The sequence below is a fragment of the Phoenix dactylifera genome, chromosome 12 (genome assembly GCF_051530095.1).
Source record: "Phoenix dactylifera cultivar Ajwa chromosome 12, Ajwa_hap1_PhDact_Kaust_v1.1, whole genome shotgun sequence".
NCBI classification, from domain to species: Eukaryota; Viridiplantae; Streptophyta; class Magnoliopsida; order Arecales; family Arecaceae; genus Phoenix; species Phoenix dactylifera.
In genome coordinates this window covers 20,042,977-20,060,689 of record NC_143201.1, presented here as the reverse complement: position 1 = coordinate 20,060,689, position 17,713 = coordinate 20,042,977, and the positions used below count along the sequence as shown (strand labels likewise).

Sequence of the window (17,713 nt, the reverse complement as noted above, 5' to 3'; positions counted from 1 at the left end):
TCTCTTGAAGATACATTGTTAAAAGCTTGATTTGGACTCAAAAGTAACCAAAACAGTTCTCAGATTGTGCTACCGGAGTCCATGTGGTGTTCCCCCCTCTTCAATTCATGGAATTCGGCGATTGTGGTTCTTTTTAGCCAGTAATAGAGTCAGAATGATTAATGATTGCTACAAAGACCTGACAACAAGAGAATTTAATCCAAAACACTGATATCTATGAGTCCGTTCCTTAGTTACATATAATTAGTAAATTATATACAGCATATATGTTGACCATGAGGTCCAAAACCCACGAAGTAGATAATTTACAGCATCAGTTGGATGGTACACAGATGCAAACCTTCGGTTTATGAAAGCAGTTTCAACCTTATCAAGCTGTGGGCATGGGTGTGTCACCCTGCAAGAGCTCTTCCAGTTCAATCATGAAATCACCATCAGCCGCCTCCGCCGACTCTTTCAAAATGCTATCTTGCATGGCCTGTACAAAAAATAGCAAGAAATGTGAACCGAACTGCTCATAAGGTGAACCACTAACAATTTTGTATGGAATAAAGTCCAATTTTGTATGGAATAAAGTCTCACTAAGAAAATAGGTCCGGCGGAGAGGTTCTAGGTTAGAACTTGCCCAGTAGCATTCCCATTGTTTTTCTCCAAAAAAAAAAGTGCTGCATACATTGTGATTAAACAGCTACTGGACTTTGTAAAATGTAGTTGCAAGACTAGCAGGTAGAATGGCTCTTTTTGCAAAAGACAAGAAAACTGGCCTTCATAACATCCATTAATAGCAAGCAGAATGGTGAACGTAGAATTGATGTATTATAAAATATAGATATTCTTTATGTAATCTAAAAATACTATCAATTATACTGCAATGGCGCTTCCTGTATAAGATATACTAGCATGCTGATATATTTATTATTATGCTATCAGTACTGACAATATCATATAAGGTACAGTATACACATAATCTAATAACAATAAATGTATTATAATAGCATGGTTATATACAACTTTAATCATATATGTCATTATATATTATGCTAGTGTAATTTTATACCTTGACAAGTACTAAAAACCATAAATGAACTGCACGATAATATTATTATAATAATGATAATAACATTAATAATAATATTAATTTGATTGTATTATTACAACATAATGCAACACATAATTTATGCTATAATAGTACAGTACACCACATATACTATCATTCTTTGATGAACTATTATAATACCAATTAATATGTTTTTCTTAAAATTTAGATTATAGCAATAACAAAATTATGACGATATTAATATAAACTAGTAGTATGTTATAGTGTATAATTACATCTCTTTAGTTACATATACATAACCAATGTTATTCTATTTATTGCAAATGGACCAACACAGTTAAGAATCTGACATGTTAAAAATACTAGAATTACAGCCACATGTAACTTTATCTATAAGCTTCCTAATTGCATGCAACCAACAGGCCCTATGGGAAGCCCATATTGCACAGAAACCAAGCCAATGCTTGGTTCAATTTACCATTAGGCCCCAATTCTTAAGAAGCTTACTGGGCTGGCAATTACATGAACAATCCAAAGTTAACACTTATGGAGATAAAATAACTCAGGAAATGAGAGACCAAAATGCTACCTTGGACTCCTGGAGCTCGGCGACAACTTTTAGAAGCCTTCGGTACTGATCTCTTGCTTCCGGATATTGAACCATGGATTTCACCCTTGCAAGTGCTTTCTGTAGCCTGGCCTCAGTCTGTTTTCTGCCTTCTTGCAAGAAGTCATAATCATCCTCCTTAGCTGCTTGGTTTTGCATGCTAGGACCCTCGAGTAGTCCTTCAGACCGGAAACCACGAAATCCACTTCCTTTCCGCCTCCACCGCAATATAGCTTTCTCCACAATCAAAACTGACCAGACAATTTTTTTGTGATGTTTCCTAACTTGATGTCCTCGTACATGGGCCTAGTCAGCAAAAGGAAGTAAGAAACTGAGATGAATAATATTATTGAGGAAAATTTAAGCAGATGTTGATAAAGAAGTATGCACTGTGCATGGTAATGAATCAGAAAATAGGACAGATCAGAATTGAACAAACTACAAACTGTACTATATATTTGGTACCCTGTAACAGACAACAACAGAAATTTTCATTGAGTTGCCAGCATTACAAAAAAAAAAGAAGAAAAATAATAAATCATGATTAGTCGAAAAGAAAAATTACTTTAACATATAAGGAATAAAACAGCTACTTAATTTTTTATAGCCTCTGATACTTCAAGCATTCTGAAGATTACTGAAAGCATGGCATATTCTGAATATTTCGCTGCGGACAGATCCAAGTAAAGGAACAAACTTAAACAATAATATTGTTATATAATTAATAAAATAAAAACTAAACCTGTTTATAGTCAATCTGTGAAGCTAATATTTGAATGATTTTTTTAAAAAAGACCCTATAATCACATTTCATGCTAAGACTACCAATAATATAAAAAAATATAATCAAGGCAAGTTCATTTCCATGATTGTTTCTGTGAATAGTTCTAGCTTCCCAAAAGATGAGGAAGCTGTGATAAAGTTCGGCAGAATTTATGAAAAAAGTTCTGGAGGAGTGATGCCCTTGGTCACAACTGGAGAATGTAAAGGATTTTGAGCTCAAATAGCCATCCTTGTCAGAAGGTTATGTTCTAATTAAATGCAAAATGCATACAAGGCATGACCCATATCACCTGCTAAATGATTCAGGCTAACAAATCTCATTTGCATGGATACCCAAACAGCTAGATAAAGGAAGAAGTAATACACTGGAAGACAAAGGGAGAATTGGAAGAAAATGAATTCAACTCCTATATATCATAAGGTGGTTTTCATTCTCTTTTTGACTAAGGTGATGCTAAAAAGGATACCTTCACCCTAACAAGAATAATGGGTGTCACCTCTGTCAAAGGTTTTGATAATGTAGGTTAAGTATATACTAAGTTAATACATAGGAATCCAGGTTTTGGGTTCATATTATAACTAAGGTGCATTATTTGCTTCAACACCATGTTTTAAAAACCAATTGTTTCCTTGCGTATTTTCTCATAAAGAAAAGTATCAGTATGCTTTCATAGAAATATGCAGGACTTCATGTCAGTGGTTCAACATGTCTCCCATTTTTGGAAACCCGTTCACCTCGAAAAACAAAGGTAAAACTAAAAAATAAAAACAACAGACAAATATATACCTACGATTTATTTTGATTTTTCTAAATGAGAGTAGTTGAATGTAGATGATGCTGTCTAGAGTGTTCCTGTCATTTAAATGAACAGTTGAGAGCCGTCATTTTTATGTTCAAGTTGACTAGCTGAGGACTATGTACATCTAGGTCTCTGGAAAACAGATCTGAAGCCTTAGCAGGCACTAATAATCAACACTAGAACTCCAGAGATATATGATGCCCCAAAACTAGTCTTATTTGAGATTCAAGGATAATCATAAAGTCGACGATCAAATAATTGGAAATGAAATTTTGTAAGGTAGGTGAATATACATGGTTATAATTAGAACTATTGCTGCAGTCACTAATCTTATTCCAAGCATATCAACAAGTGATACATAAAACTTCTTATTAAGAACATATTTCAAACCAAAAGAAGATACACATAATCTTCTGCTTATAAGTTTATGACCATCTAGTATTTACAAAATGTATAAAAGCCAACTCATATAATTATTCCAGAATATGACAACAATGGACATTCTTAGATGTATTTCATTACCTTGATAAATTTAGCAGAAGATGATAATGCTGTCTGGGAAAAATCATTTTTTGGTAACAAACAAAATAAATGTACAAGAAGCAAGAAAAGGCAACTTGGAGCATAGAAGACAAAACAAAAAACCAGAAATGCACAGTTTTATAAGCAAACTGAGTAGGTGGGTCCATGACAATACACCTGGATCTTAACAATATGCTGCCGAATAATCAAAAACTCCTTTCTTCCTTTCCATCCTCTAAACTTGTTTTGTATACGACTTGCAGCAGCATGCAGGGGCACATCATGCTGTCCTGGCTTGGCCTTCTTGAGAGATATGAGCGAAAGAGCACGCTCATCTGATATTCCGCATTTGTCATCTCCACACTCGATAAGCTTTTTTCTGTGGAATGAATGAACCCTAAAAACTTGATAGATTCGAGCTGCAGCTAGAGAAGCATTGCGGACAGCACTCAATGAGTCCTTCAGTGAAAGTCCAGCCTGCACATCCCCATCAGCAACCTGAATGGCACTCTCTTCTGCAACATCTTCAACATCTGTAATACCAGAAATATCTGCTACATCACTGCCTTCTGACTCCTTTAAAGTGAGGGTTGAAAGATGGTCAGTCAGAGAAGACTCTGCCAGGAAGCCGGCAATCCCCTTATGTCCATTTGCAGATGCTAGATCTGCAGGTGTTCTTCCAGTTGGGAACTCAGGAGTAGGATCTGTTAAAGCTCCAGGAGCTGCACCCAAGGCAATGAGGGCAACAACTGTGCGCTCCCTGATAATAAAAGGAGATCAAACAGTATTAAAGATCTATACATACCATACAGAAAAAAGTAACAATGAACAATGACATTTCAAGGGTTACCTGCCACAGCATGCTGCCCAGTGAAGAGCAGTCCATCCATGAACATCTCTAAAGTTAATATTTACACCTGAAGTAATTATTGGTTTTATAGCCCAATCATAACCAAGGGCAGCTGTTAAATGAAGCACACCCTGTCCCCCCTTATCCAAGACACTGGGGCCTTTACCATCTTCAGCTACAGTGTGAAGAAGCCAGGAATGCAATTTCTCTTTCATTAATCTTTCAAGCAATTGGTCCTTGGCATTGTCAGGAGCAAACCCTTCCTCATGAGTTAGCTTAAGCAGATTGGACCACTCATCATCAAATTCCATCATCAGTGAACTAATTTTATTGCTTAAATGAAGATTATCCTTGACACTATTAGCTGCAATTATTTGTTGATCAACTGGTCCCAAAGTAAGCAGCTTTTCCAGACGTACATGAAGTTGCATTTCATTTGTATTGTAACCATGCGAATCCAAAGTCTCCATATATTGAGCATCATTAGCCCGAAATTCAAATTCCCGCACTTCACTACAAGCCAACCTGTTGGAGCAGGTGATGTAAAAAGGAACCCTTCCAGATTTGTGCATTGGAGCATGGCAGCGAAGAGTTCCATCTGCTAAAATCTCAGCTGGAACTTCAATTTCCCCAAACATGCATGACCATTGACATTTTTCTACATCTTCTTTATTCTTCAAGAATGTTCCAGAGATTAAAACCTGTTCAATTTACAGGACAAAGTAACCATAATTATGTCAATGCTATTCTACTTTCAGCACATCGTTATTCCACAAAGGATCATTTAAAATTTCAGAATCTATTAGATCACCCAGGAAGAAATTAAATAAATAAAAAATTGAAAAATCTGAGTGGACATACCTTAGTCTCCATGCCGGTGTAGGCCCAATTGGGAGTGAAATCAATTATACTGAAAAGCTGGTCTTGGGAAAGTGAGGGGTTCATTATATACGCAGCTAAGCTCTCATGATTAGACATGCTAGAATCTTCAATAACAGTTTCACTTTCAACAGTGTCCCAGTAAACCCCAGAACTGGATATCGGAAGTGAGTTATCCACCTCTCCAAGTTCCTTGCTCATCCATCTTGAGAAACTGTCATATTTCTTTAGGCCTTCTCCTTCCATATTAGAGAAATCTAATGATGCCTGTTTTATAAGGGAAGGGGCATTGACATTGTCCTCTATAGACATGCCATTTTCCAGGTCAGCATTTGATGTACCAAGGGAACCAATGTCAGCAGTAGAAAGCTGCAACAGAAAACATTTTGCATATCAGATGGCTGTTTCGTACCTTCTGACAGAAATGTTACCAGTGCAAATTAAAAGATCAGTACATATAAGGAAATTCCACCACAATGTCCACAGAATAAATCCATAAACTTAACACTAACTAATGATAGCTAGAAAGCCAATATGAGATCACTTTTAGATGCTAGCCTGATGAGGGTGCATTACTGAGCACAATTTTCATGACAGATTTCATTTCTATCTTTTCATGCATTAAGGAAAGTCAAACATTTCCTATTATTTAGTTTAAGTTCTGTGGTGGCATGTAGACCTCTACCAATTCAAATTGACATCCTTATCTATTTTGAAGCCAGATTACAGCAAACTGGAAGTTTGACCTTATCAGATAGAAAAAACTAAGTACCTGCCACAATGATTTGTCTTGAGCAGTGGTAACATCCACTTGCTTGACCCCGAGGTCATCTGCGTATAGTTCCCCTGTCGAAGTCTCCAGTCTAGGATTGTCCTCCACTGCGGCAGCCTGTCCTGGGTGGAAAGAAGGTGTTTGGAACCCTGTTGTACTATGTTCCAGGACTTCACCCCATGATGTCAAATCATACTGTGTTCTGGACCCACTAAAAGTTAATCCAAGGAGTGTTTCATCAAAAACTCTTGTTATATCCTCTTGAGCAACTGAATAAAAATCTGATTTAGGTTCCGTAGCCTGTGCTCCCTGAATATCACCTGAAAGAAAAAAATCCCAAAGCAAAGCATTCAGTTAGTATGCCAACTATAGTTTAAGTCTCAAACTGAACAGAAACAATGTTTACTGTCATTCTCACATTGGTTATTTATGGAAGCAATTGGAGAATAAGGGTTCCACAGATGAACGTTCGTCACAGGTCCATCCCCATGCTGCTGCATCTCAAGGAAAGAGTTGTGTCTGGAACTTGCCTGATAGTTATCTGCTGCATCGAATTTCGCTTTAGATACACTGAAAGAAAGGATGCATGATTGAAATACAAATCAGTGAAGCAATATACAATGTAAGATGATGCACGATAGATTCAAGATGGAATAAGTCGTACCAGACTCAGCATCTTCATATTCTGAAGTGTGTGCACTATTTGGGCTTTCAGCATCCGTAGTTTGTGAAGGCAGCTGGCTGTGATTTGTGAAAGAATTAGAACAGACAGGACTATCCATATTGACAACTTTAGCAGTTTCTTCAACATCTCTAGTATGACTGAAATTTGGTTTGTTACCCTGAAGATCAAAATTCTGCATTATAGCATGATCTGCAAATGAATCAAAGCTAGTCCCTATCACAAAGAAACAAAGAGAAAGTTGGCAAGGATGGTTCCTGATAAGCCAGCAATCACCATACCGATACATGCACTTAAAATTTTGAATATATCCAACCGGTCGAGCACTATTAGCTTAAGGTTTTAGGTTGGAAATAGCTTTCATTTCAAATGAAAGTTAGCAAATATAAATAACCAATGCTTTATACAAAATTGGATGGCGTTGTGAAGTTTCACAATAGCTTTTCATGGTTCCATTGACATGCAATCTGCTACAAATCCTAATAGATTTCAAATTTATTTGCGTGCTGAAAGCCAAGCAATGTGCTATGATATCTACTTGATTACATAAGTCGTCTGGATTAAGACTTCATCTTTTTTTCTCCCCTTGAGATGTTGAACAAGGAAGATGTTGGCATTAAGAATCCAGTGACATCTAATGTGTTTTCTGCTGTTTATTTTGTGGGAAGTAAGTGCATAAGAAGTGCCATTTCTAAACACTGAAATTATCATTAAATTACTACTAATAACTATCAGTTAGATGTTGCTTAAACAATTTTTTTATCAGGAGAGAGGGATTGAGAGAGCATTATAGTAGCTTAAATGCTATGCTTATTCAATTAGAACTTGACTAGGAGCTCCCATCCTTCCGAAGTCAAGTTTGGCCTTTTTGGGCGAACTGAGAATTTGAGTTCCAAGTTCGGGCTCAGTTACAGGGAAACAAACGGTCAGAAATGCCCATGTCAAACTGATGTCGAGTTCGGGCTCAGTTATTAGGAAACAAACACACTCTAAGAACAAGAAAATGAAAAGAAGATCATGACCAATAGAACTCAAATTAGTTTCAAAAGGCTGTCAAAAAAGATAAATGCGAAGACAACTTGGTGCAGAATATTGAAAATGAACATGATCACTTGCAATAACTGAAGGAGAGGGAAGTGAACTATAACCTTGACTCCAAGATAGTGTACAAGAACAATGTGCATGTAGTCTCTGCAACACAAAATAGATCAAAAAATGGTTAATGTTGTCAAAGAAATAAGATAACACTCCGAATAAATAGGTGACCATGTGCACTTGACATCATCCTGAAAATTTTGTCTGTGTATATTTGCATATTACAAGAAAATAATATAAAAGAAGCACAAAGGTAAATTACTGAAGAGCTAATTAATAAACATGCATTAACAAAATAACAAAAAATGACCATGGCCTGCACTTTTTATTGCCTTCATGAGGAATGCAAAATCTGTTGCTTTTCTAAGTTTTCTCCAATTGCATAAACCTAGAATAGTGGCATGATGTAGTTAGTGGGAGACTTGATATCGACCAGATAGGTTACCATAGATATCTGTTCGATCATTATGGAAACCTTCTCAACCTAGAGTTGATTTTCATAATTAACCAACATATCACTGGGTAAAGGCTTGGATGTCATTAGTGTTGATGTGTCACATGCTTTCAAATATTGTTCCTACAAAATGCTCCACGCAAGAGACAAAGGCAAGAAAGTGTTCCGGACTCTTAATAACCAAGATGCAATTTCCCCGTGGAGAGGCTACTAATGCCTAAGTGCTGGTGCAGTGACTGCAAGGAGTGCAAGCAGTTCAAGGATGAGTTGAGTGGAGCTCAACAGACCGTAGCTTAAGGCATAAGACACACACGAAAGCATATGGTTGCCAGTTTGGACCAACGAAGGGCTCAGTGAAAGATATATAAATTGAAAGAGTCTCTGCAGTCCACTTCTGAGCTTCGTACTCAATTTTGGAATGAAAAAGAAGCTAAATCAACGCAATTTGGTGCATTAAAACTGCTCTTCTAAGCCTTCATTTATAATGGATAAGAGTCTAGGAATGTTTCAGAAATAAGAAAAAGGGAGGGCTTGACTAAGTGGTACTGTTTATGAACTGTTCATGCTACAGTTGAGGTTATTGTAGATTCCAATAAAAGCTCAAACTTGGGGGTCATGACTTTGTCAGGTTTAGTATCTTTATAGAAATTGTTCCATTTTTTAGGAGTTGAAGGACTCAAATAATGATGTAAGAGGGGTGTCAATGCGAAGGATTTTTAAAGACCTTCAACTGGAAGAAAGAACATTGCAATTACCTTTTTTTGTTGGAAATAAAGAATACAGAATGTCACGTTCAGCCTTTTTGTTCACTCCATTTTTTCCACCCTCTTAAACCCTTTCTCAACTCCTTTCTATTGATATTTTTGAGTGTTCTGATTTCTCTGCTGCTGTAGTTTCTAATATCTATAACAGAAGTAAAGCTATAACTATGGATGATTAGAGTGCCTTTAGATCTGTCTCAGATCTTAAATCCTCATATCAAATTAAGAGAATCCAAACCAAAAAACTAACCACACAACCACAACTATATCAATTGTTTATTATAAATTTTACCTTTGAATTTTTGTTTCCTTCTCACACATGATCCAGAAACAGGTCTGCAGTTGATTTCAGATCAGCTGCAGCCCCTCTCCGATCACACAACAAAATCCTAAAAGCATTTCCCTGAAACCCTTCCCTCTAGATTGCTAAAGAAAATAATACAACACATACTTTTCTAGTAATCAACTAAAAAAATGATTTCTCTCCTGTTTCTGAATGTGCAAACTGGCTGTTTATCTTTGCAAATTGATGGACCATCTTCCAACTATTCATTATAACACCACAGCAGGATCCTTTCACTATATGTTGAATTCACAATATTCATTGATTGCTTGGTCCCTTGAACCGCCATCATCTTGCCTTGAAGTTTCTAGCGACCTCACACCATTTTTGCGAGATCTGCACTCACCGCCAAGCCTTTGGCTGGTTCCTTGCCATGTAGGGAGCATTCTTCCCAGAGACTTCCCTAGATGGATAAATTAATTTTGTAATTTTATTGCATCACATTGTAAAAAAAAACTTCAAAACTAATATTTCTCATTAATTAGACATCTGCTTCACTTCAAGATTAATTCATCTTCCTCCAAAATACTTGAAGACTATAATTTCAGCCAAAATCACACCATTTGTGGATGTGATCAATCATCCCTTAGTGGGTTTTAATTAGTTTGCAATTTTGCATCCTCACTCTTCCTTGTATTTCCTGCTCATGATTGATTTCACTTTAACTAGTCAAAAGATCATCTTCAGTATTCCCCTTTCATAATACCTAATGGTCAAATCTACGTTTTCATTCTGCCCAACTTCAAAATCATTCCGATGTAGTTGACTATTGCCCTCTTTGTCTTTATACATGATCTTACTTCTGTTGGCCTTACCTTGGAAATTGCCTTGAAACTCGATTGTAGTCATTAATTCTCTCTTCCTACAGGCACGAAGCGTTAAACAGATAGGCCTTACATTGAGCCTTGAAACACTGAATCTATGATGTAGTACCTTGTCCACAAGATTTTACTCGCTAGGTACACTGGTGAGGTACGTACACCAAATCGCCTCATCCTAGAAACATTGACCTAATGTATATTTTCATATATTCCTAGATTCTGGTCCAATATGATTGTATATATTCCAGTAGGAGACTAAGATGAGTTTTTCACCTTCAAGACTACAATTACGTAGAGGTTTTAGTTTGCATTTGCCTCTTATGCCCAAAGCCCTACAAGAACACACATCTTATTCCAAGAATGACTTCTTAGTCACCATAAAGTAACAGTTCTTTACTCAGTTTCCCTCACTTATGAAACTAGTACATCAAAGCCTGCATCAACATGCTCTCTCAGATTTGACTTCAACATGTAATCAATCAGTATCTGGGAAAGGAACTAACAAAATAAAGCAAAAAAAAACTTACAATCCAGTTTCTAAAATAAAAATATAAAAAGACCTAAATTTACAATAGGGATACATAATAAGCGGATATGTTCATCATGTAATACAGCATTCTAAGGAATTGATGTTGTAACAATCATATGACAAACAAACTTATAGTCAAAATGGGCATTAAGATGCAAATCAATTTTGTATGATTAAATACAACAACAAAGGATACAAGCGATATTGTAAAAGAAGGTGTAATGCGATTATAAGTTAAAGGTCTTATAAACACAAAACAAAATTGCCTCCATACTCTTCCAACATCCAATAACTCCGTCTTTGGAAATTTTCATTTTCTTCCCCGTGAGCATAGTAGCAATGTAGAACATCAACACTTCCAACCTGAAAAATGTAGACTACATCAGCTTTATTGCATCCATTTCATGATATTTGTTCCAAAACATCAAGAAAATAATCTTAGAGAAAAAAAAGCACATATTCCATCACAGAAGCTTGAAGCTTAATCAATTCTTGCATAATTTGTTAAAAGAAATTTATGGCGAATAAATCATTGAAGAATGAAATATTTACACCAGAATAGTTTATTCAAAATATATATATATATATATAATTAGATAATTAGAAATTTAAAAGCTAAAGCACAAGAATAGAATATCAAACTACTAGTACTACCACTCACCCTGAACAATATGCGCATGATACATGCATACTCACATGTGCATATGCACGGCAATTGCATGAATCCATGAAATATGCAGTGAACTTCTAAGGACCATGGACAATGTTTGAACATCAATGACCATACAAGATCTCCCAAACACTCAACTATATATGTTTATAAAAATATAGAACAACACAGAATACAAACATTTGCCCTTGTTTTATATTTAATATATCCCCCTTCCATGCTCTTTAGCAGCATTTCAAGAATTACTACAAGCAAGCTATCTCATTTGTCCTTCAAGATAAGCATGGACAAATGCATGATTCAGACTTACCTTTAGCCTCTCATGCGCTTCTTTCACAGTCTTTCCATCTTTTTTCTTTCTCCAGTTATGGCCATCCTTCCGGAAGTATCTCAATACCTTCCGATCAAAAAGAAAAAGTGAACCACCTAATGCAAATACATGCCAAGTGAGGATCTGCCTGATGTGGATATTTGATCAAACAGAGCAATGTATACATAATTCCTTAGTTGATAATCATTTCAAATATCAGTCTCAGGATCATTTACTCTTCAAAGACTAATATTGATTCCAAGATTCACCAAGAAGAAGCATTAAATCAATTAAACAGCAAGTAACAATTGATAGACAACTAGAGAAACAAGGGAAAGAAACCAAAATCAACCACATCCAATATTGAATCTGCATAGCTTTTTATTTGATTATGGTAAATAAATTTTGAAATGCTGAAAGCATTTGTTTGGCAATAAAGCATTTGCTTTTCTTTTTATGTGTATCAATTCATTAATGTGCACAATTATTAGTACAGATGCTGCTTACTCCACTCATGCCAGCCAATTAATTACAGAAATAGCCTAAATGATGCAATGGATGCATAGAACCATACCATGGTGAACATATGAGAAGTCTTAATGTTTATCAAAAACCCATACCCTGGTTAGGATCCGCCGCGTATTGGTAAACTTAGAATCAAACCCTAAACAGCAAATACTTGATTCAAATACAAATGCTGATAACCACAAACAGCACTAATGAATACTGTCTCAAGCTTCCAGCTAATTCAGGTGGGCATTTACTGATAAATAAACTGTGCCCAATCTAATAATATCTACCAGTGAAACAGAAAATAATAATTTTTAGGTGGTGGTTGGGAGGAGGTGCGAAAGGTTGAGTGCAAAACAATCTTAGAACTTCTGAAGTCAAATAATAAATTACATATATGGATTAGTATAAATCTAAAGACATGTGCATATCACCAGCATAAATACATTGGATGCATATGACTATATGACTGCATGTATGTATGGAACTGTAGATGCATGTTGATGCATTGAACAGACAGGTACATAAATTTAAGTTTAACGTCATACATATGCATCAACAGATATGTAAAAAAGAACCAAAGGACTGGATATAGTACATAGAAGGCAAAATGTTTTAGCTGCCTGAATTGAGCAAAGGTACAGGTTTGAGGAAGAGCAGCTCTCAGGGGAAAAAATCTATATATAAGAGCCCCAGAAGCAGGTAAAAGACTATAGAGAGCTTTTAAAGATTTTAGCTACTAAGCAGAAAAGGTCATGTGTTCCTACTGTTTAGAAGGGTCAGCAGAAAAAATCTAACTGAGAAGTAACAATGTTCTATAATATCCATAGTAAGCAACAATGAACCTCCAAATGTCGAACTTTGTTTATGATTTCAGTCATGCAGTCATGCAGCCAAGAGAAATAGTGATTTCTCAAGAAACTAAATCATCAATAAATAAAGCTCATCATGAGTTGTTTAACATACAGGAAGCATGAAGTTAGATGAAACTTACAGAAACAACTCATATAAAGAGAGGTTTAAATTAGAGGTCATACTAGGAGGTTTATTTGGTGGTTCCGGGGCAATACAAAATTTTCTATAGTTTTGAAGAATTTCGCAAATTTCTGCAGGGCGTAACCATCGATGTTGTGCTTCCAAAAGTATCTGCTCAATATCTGTACATCCACAGTCACTTACCAGATTAGTACAATAAATTACATATTAAGTGAGAGGCATAAACCTGAACAAAAGTATGGTTGATAAAGACAAGGCACAGTTTTTTTAAAAAAAAGAGCATTTTTAGCTATTAAGCAAATGGTTTTTTGCAATGTTTTCTTATTGCTATAAAACGTTAAGCTAGAGGTTTTTGGACATACAACAGATAATAAGTGCTCATGCATGACAAATGCACAGTAAAACTAAGACCTGGAAGCAAGGTTGTGTGCCTACAAAAAAAAATAATAATAATGAGGGAAGAAAGATAAGCTCCCAGCATAACTTGTTCTTCGCTGACACAAAACAAAAACTCCCAGATTTTTTTGTCTGTATGTGAAGCAAGAACAGACCAAGACATTCACTTGAAAAATTAGAAGGCAAAGAATAAACTTAGTGCCTCTTCTGTCACCTACATGTGCGCGTGAGATAGATAGATAGAGAGAGAGAGAGAGAGAGAGAGAGAGAGAGGGATTCTGAAAGATAACTCCACTGGGTTACTCTCTTGGAAGGAAAAAAACCCTCCCACGAGCTTTCTAGGCCATAAGAACTTAGAAGCATTGCTATTACTCGATTTGGATTTTCAAGGAAACAAGATTGCAGATTTTCTAGTGGAACAATTCTTCACTTGAGATAAATATGCCAATGCTACAGGAACTGATAGGCCAAATACTAACATGGTTGATTTTAATTATGTAATAGAATGAGCATTTGTAATGCTCATACCACAGTCATTAAAAGGAACATATACGACCATAAGATTAAAATTTACATAATACCTAAAACATGGAGAGTTATGTGATTTCAAAGACATATAAGTATCATCCTTATCAAGAGACCTAAGAAAGATATGCTTAAGTAATGACAAAAGGGTCATAGAGGAGAGGGAAGCCGCAGCTTCAAACACTACATATAGAAAGAACAAAACAGTGCCAAAACATGCACAAAAGGAGATAGAGCACTGTAGCTCAAATTATTTATAACTTGAATAGGTATAATAAATTTTGAAAAATAACAGAGTTCTGAGACAATTACATGATACAAATATAAACATGTTTCCACTAGCAATCATATATTGTTAATGTTCCATAAATTGAATATGGAAAGATTTTTTTAATTGGACCCTCTATAGCTATCATAGGACTATATCTTACAAATTGTTAATCAAAATTCATTTAAGCACCACAAGCCATTGCACTTTTAAGAAATTATTCTCCATTATTTTTTCGCAGGTGAAGGAAACTTAAGTCTCTTTACAAACTGAGGGAGCGGGGGGAGGGAGAGAGAGAGGGAGCGGGGGGAGGGGGGCGAGAGAGAGAGAGAGAGCTAGAATAGCAAAAACAGCATAGTTTCTCAAGGTGATCCACACCCAAATTGGCCAATATAATTTGAATCATTGCTGTTCAGAAGCCTTCAGAAATACTATTCTCTAAATGACAACAGAAAATCTTTCATGCTTTCACTTATTAAAGAATTTGGGCCTCTTCTAGTAATGAATGTCAATAGAATACAATCCCTGGCAACACTTCAGGCATGAAATCCAGGTCTTTGCTCCATCGCAAAACTCATGCTTGATCTAATCAAGCATCCCATCCTAGATATATTCAAATTGGCTAACAACCATTCATCAAATTGCACTTTAAGTTTTCACGAATGAATCATTGTCACCTTCACGGAATTCAACCATACATACAGGACCTTCTTATATTTATTTTTTTCAAAAAGAAGTCACGATCCATATCACGCATCGGACATATTAAATCATAGCCACCATATAAAGGAGTCACATACTGCTAATTTCACTGATGTTCCACCGTAAATCAGTTCGCTGCTATACCTACATTCCTTAATAAAAAGAATAATAAGAAGAAACCGATCATCAGATCAGTCCAAAACTATTATTAAATTGATTAAAAGACCGACTAAGAAACTTCTGCATAATACACTGATAACGGTAACACATACAAACCGGGCAAGAACAGAAGAAGAGATCACTCCAAAACCACTATCATATCCATCAAAATCAATACGAAATCCCAATATCAAGATCGAAAATTTGCAACTAAAAAAGGCAACTCAATCAGCAGAAATCTCCGCGAATTCTCACCTAACCGAGGGGTCAACCCATACCGCCGAGCATCCGCCATGGTCTCAACCCACAATTAATCCCAAAAGCACGACTCGATCTCAAAGCCCTAGCTCCTCTCGCATCAGAATTCGAAGAACCAGAGCCGAAAACTGCAGCAAGAACAGTATCGGATCAAGTCAAATTCAAAGTTAGAGAGCCGGAATCGGGATCGACCAATCTTTCACGAAGGGGGAGGATTCGAGATCAGGGACTTGGGGAGATCGGAATTCTTTCTAATTTCTGAGTGGAGATGAGATGAGGTTAGAAAAGGGAGAACCTTCGAAGGAAAGCCGACAGCAGCAGCCGCCGAGATGGAATTCGGAGGAGAGAGAATAGACGGGCACAAAACGCGAAAAAGGCGCAGTTGTGCCGTCGGTTTGACGCAAAGGCGTCAAGGCGCGACGGGATATACGGGCGGAAGAGATGCGTTTCAAGGTGGACCGGAGGGCAGATATGGAGCCGCATTAAATGGAAAATGCCGGGGTTTAGGGGATAAAGTGCGGAATTCACACGGAGGTGAGATGAGTGGCGCCCGTTAACGGGGGCATCGTTGTCGCTCGCTCGTCAGCGGTCGACTCCGAGCGTCCAATGGCGTCCCGTCAACTTCCATCTCATCGGCTACGGTAACCTCGAGTGAGGATAAGATGGTTGCGGTCAAAGTGCACCGCCGCTTATCCGCGAGTGAGATCCTGTTTTGGGTGGCCAATTAGCGTGTCCACGGGCAGACGCCCGCCGGTAAAAGGAAATCACGATTCCTAAATTTCTGGGAAGACATTTCTTACATGATTTATATTAGCCCTAAAATTAAGAGATACCGGATATGGAGAGCAATTGTTTTTTTTTTTTTTTTTTGGTCAAAAAAAAGGAGGGGAGGGGGAGGGACCAGCCCACGTAGCAGCCCCATTACTGAGCCCCCCTTCCACTAGGGAATGTTCGATACAGGTCGCAGGTTTCGCGTGCCTTCCCCGACCCGTGGGCTCACCCCACTGGGTTCACCGCCTCACGTGCGGGTACGTCACCCCAGTGCCACCTTGGTACAAGTGGAAGGAAAGCATAACCGCCAACAAGCCAGCCGAGCGTGGGGCATCCGGTCCCCTAATTTAATCGACGCCCGTGCGTTTCGAACCCGGACAACTTGGGCAGAATTGTCGCCCCCTTACCAGCAGGCTACTACCTTGGTGGCTAGAGCAATTGTTCCATCATCATATTTCCTCTCTCTCTCCCTTTTCCACCGCCCGGAACCCGCCACATGAATAATTAGTGCTAGCCTCCAAACAAAACCTTGATTGGTTTCTGAGAGTTTTAAGAATTATATTATTCCATGGTACATAAAGCCTTATAATAAGACATGAGCCTTCTGATCTGGATTCTCTAGGTATCCAAAAAGGAATTATGCGGCAGCTGCAAACAGGAGCAATACATGAAATAAATGAGCGTCATGTGGAAGTTGGATCTTCATCACGCAATAAACAAGCAACACGACAATATTATATAAAAAAGAAAACTCTGTAACACTCACAGCCACAAGGAAATTTGTACGCCATTCAAAGTTCCACCATGTGCCGCGCCACTACCGTGTCAAACTAATTTTCTTGTGCCGCTGCCACATGGCTTTTTTGCTTTAAAAAAAATATGCACGACACTCCTCTCTTTTTTTTCTTTCTTAATTATGTAGAGCTGGTCATGCTGCATTACTCCATGCATGAATAAAAGGGGCGGAAAGTTAGTTCGTACCAGGAGGAGATTATTAATCATTTCAGGAGATCGGCTGCATGACCCAGTTGTTTATGTTCATTTCCGCTGCAACTGTGATTCTGCAACGTGTCTGCTTTTAATCTCACACGGTTATAGATTTCCTTAGGGAGACAAGTATACGGCTACTTGTGAAGACCTTTTCTTCTAGAAGTGGACTCTGCATCAATCGAATACATACGGGACTGGCAATA

At 37.3% G+C, this 17,713-nt stretch overlaps 1 protein-coding gene across 9 annotated transcripts; it reads right to left on the bottom strand.

The window, feature by feature from the left end:
• Positions 1–193: 193 nt before the first annotated feature.
• LOC103701758 (calmodulin-binding transcription activator 3-like) lies at positions 194–17,643 on the bottom strand. 9 transcript variants are annotated; one of them, XM_088708905.1, is made up of 14 exons: positions 16,045–16,232; positions 15,747–15,877; positions 13,483–13,602; positions 11,936–12,051; positions 11,230–11,318; positions 8,101–8,143; positions 6,935–7,127; positions 6,689–6,814; positions 6,271–6,590; positions 5,481–5,867; positions 4,620–5,320; positions 3,947–4,529; positions 1,647–1,970; positions 194–478 (listed from the first exon to the last, which is right to left on the bottom strand). In XM_088708905.1, exons 2-14 carry the CDS (start codon positions 15,784–15,786, stop codon positions 371–373), a joined length of 3,150 nt encoding a protein of 1,049 aa, XP_088565031.1. In that variant the 5' UTR covers positions 15,787–15,877; positions 16,045–16,232; the 3' UTR covers positions 194–370. The 9 variants fall into 9 exon arrangements, with proteins under 9 accessions (XP_088565031.1, XP_088565033.1, XP_088565035.1 ...); XM_088708907.1 differs by having other exon boundaries at positions 6,935–7,112; XM_088708909.1 differs by having other exon boundaries at positions 6,689–6,811; positions 6,935–7,112.
• Between the last annotated feature and the right edge of the window lie 70 nt (positions 17,644–17,713).

Bases quoted from the DNA above. Each gene is read 5' to 3' on its own strand.
- LOC103701758 (XM_088708905.1), bottom strand. From the start codon at position 15,786: ATGGCGGATGCTCGGCGGTATGGGTTGACCCCTCGGTTAG. The intron at 12,052-13,482 runs GTATGACCTCTA...TATTTGCATTAG, and splicing joins ACCACCAAATAAACCTCCTA to GTGGTTCACTTTTTCTTTTT. The intron at 5,868-6,270 runs GTACTTAGTTTT...TTTCTGTTGCAG, and splicing joins AAGACAAATCATTGTGGCAG to CTTTCTACTGCTGACATTGG.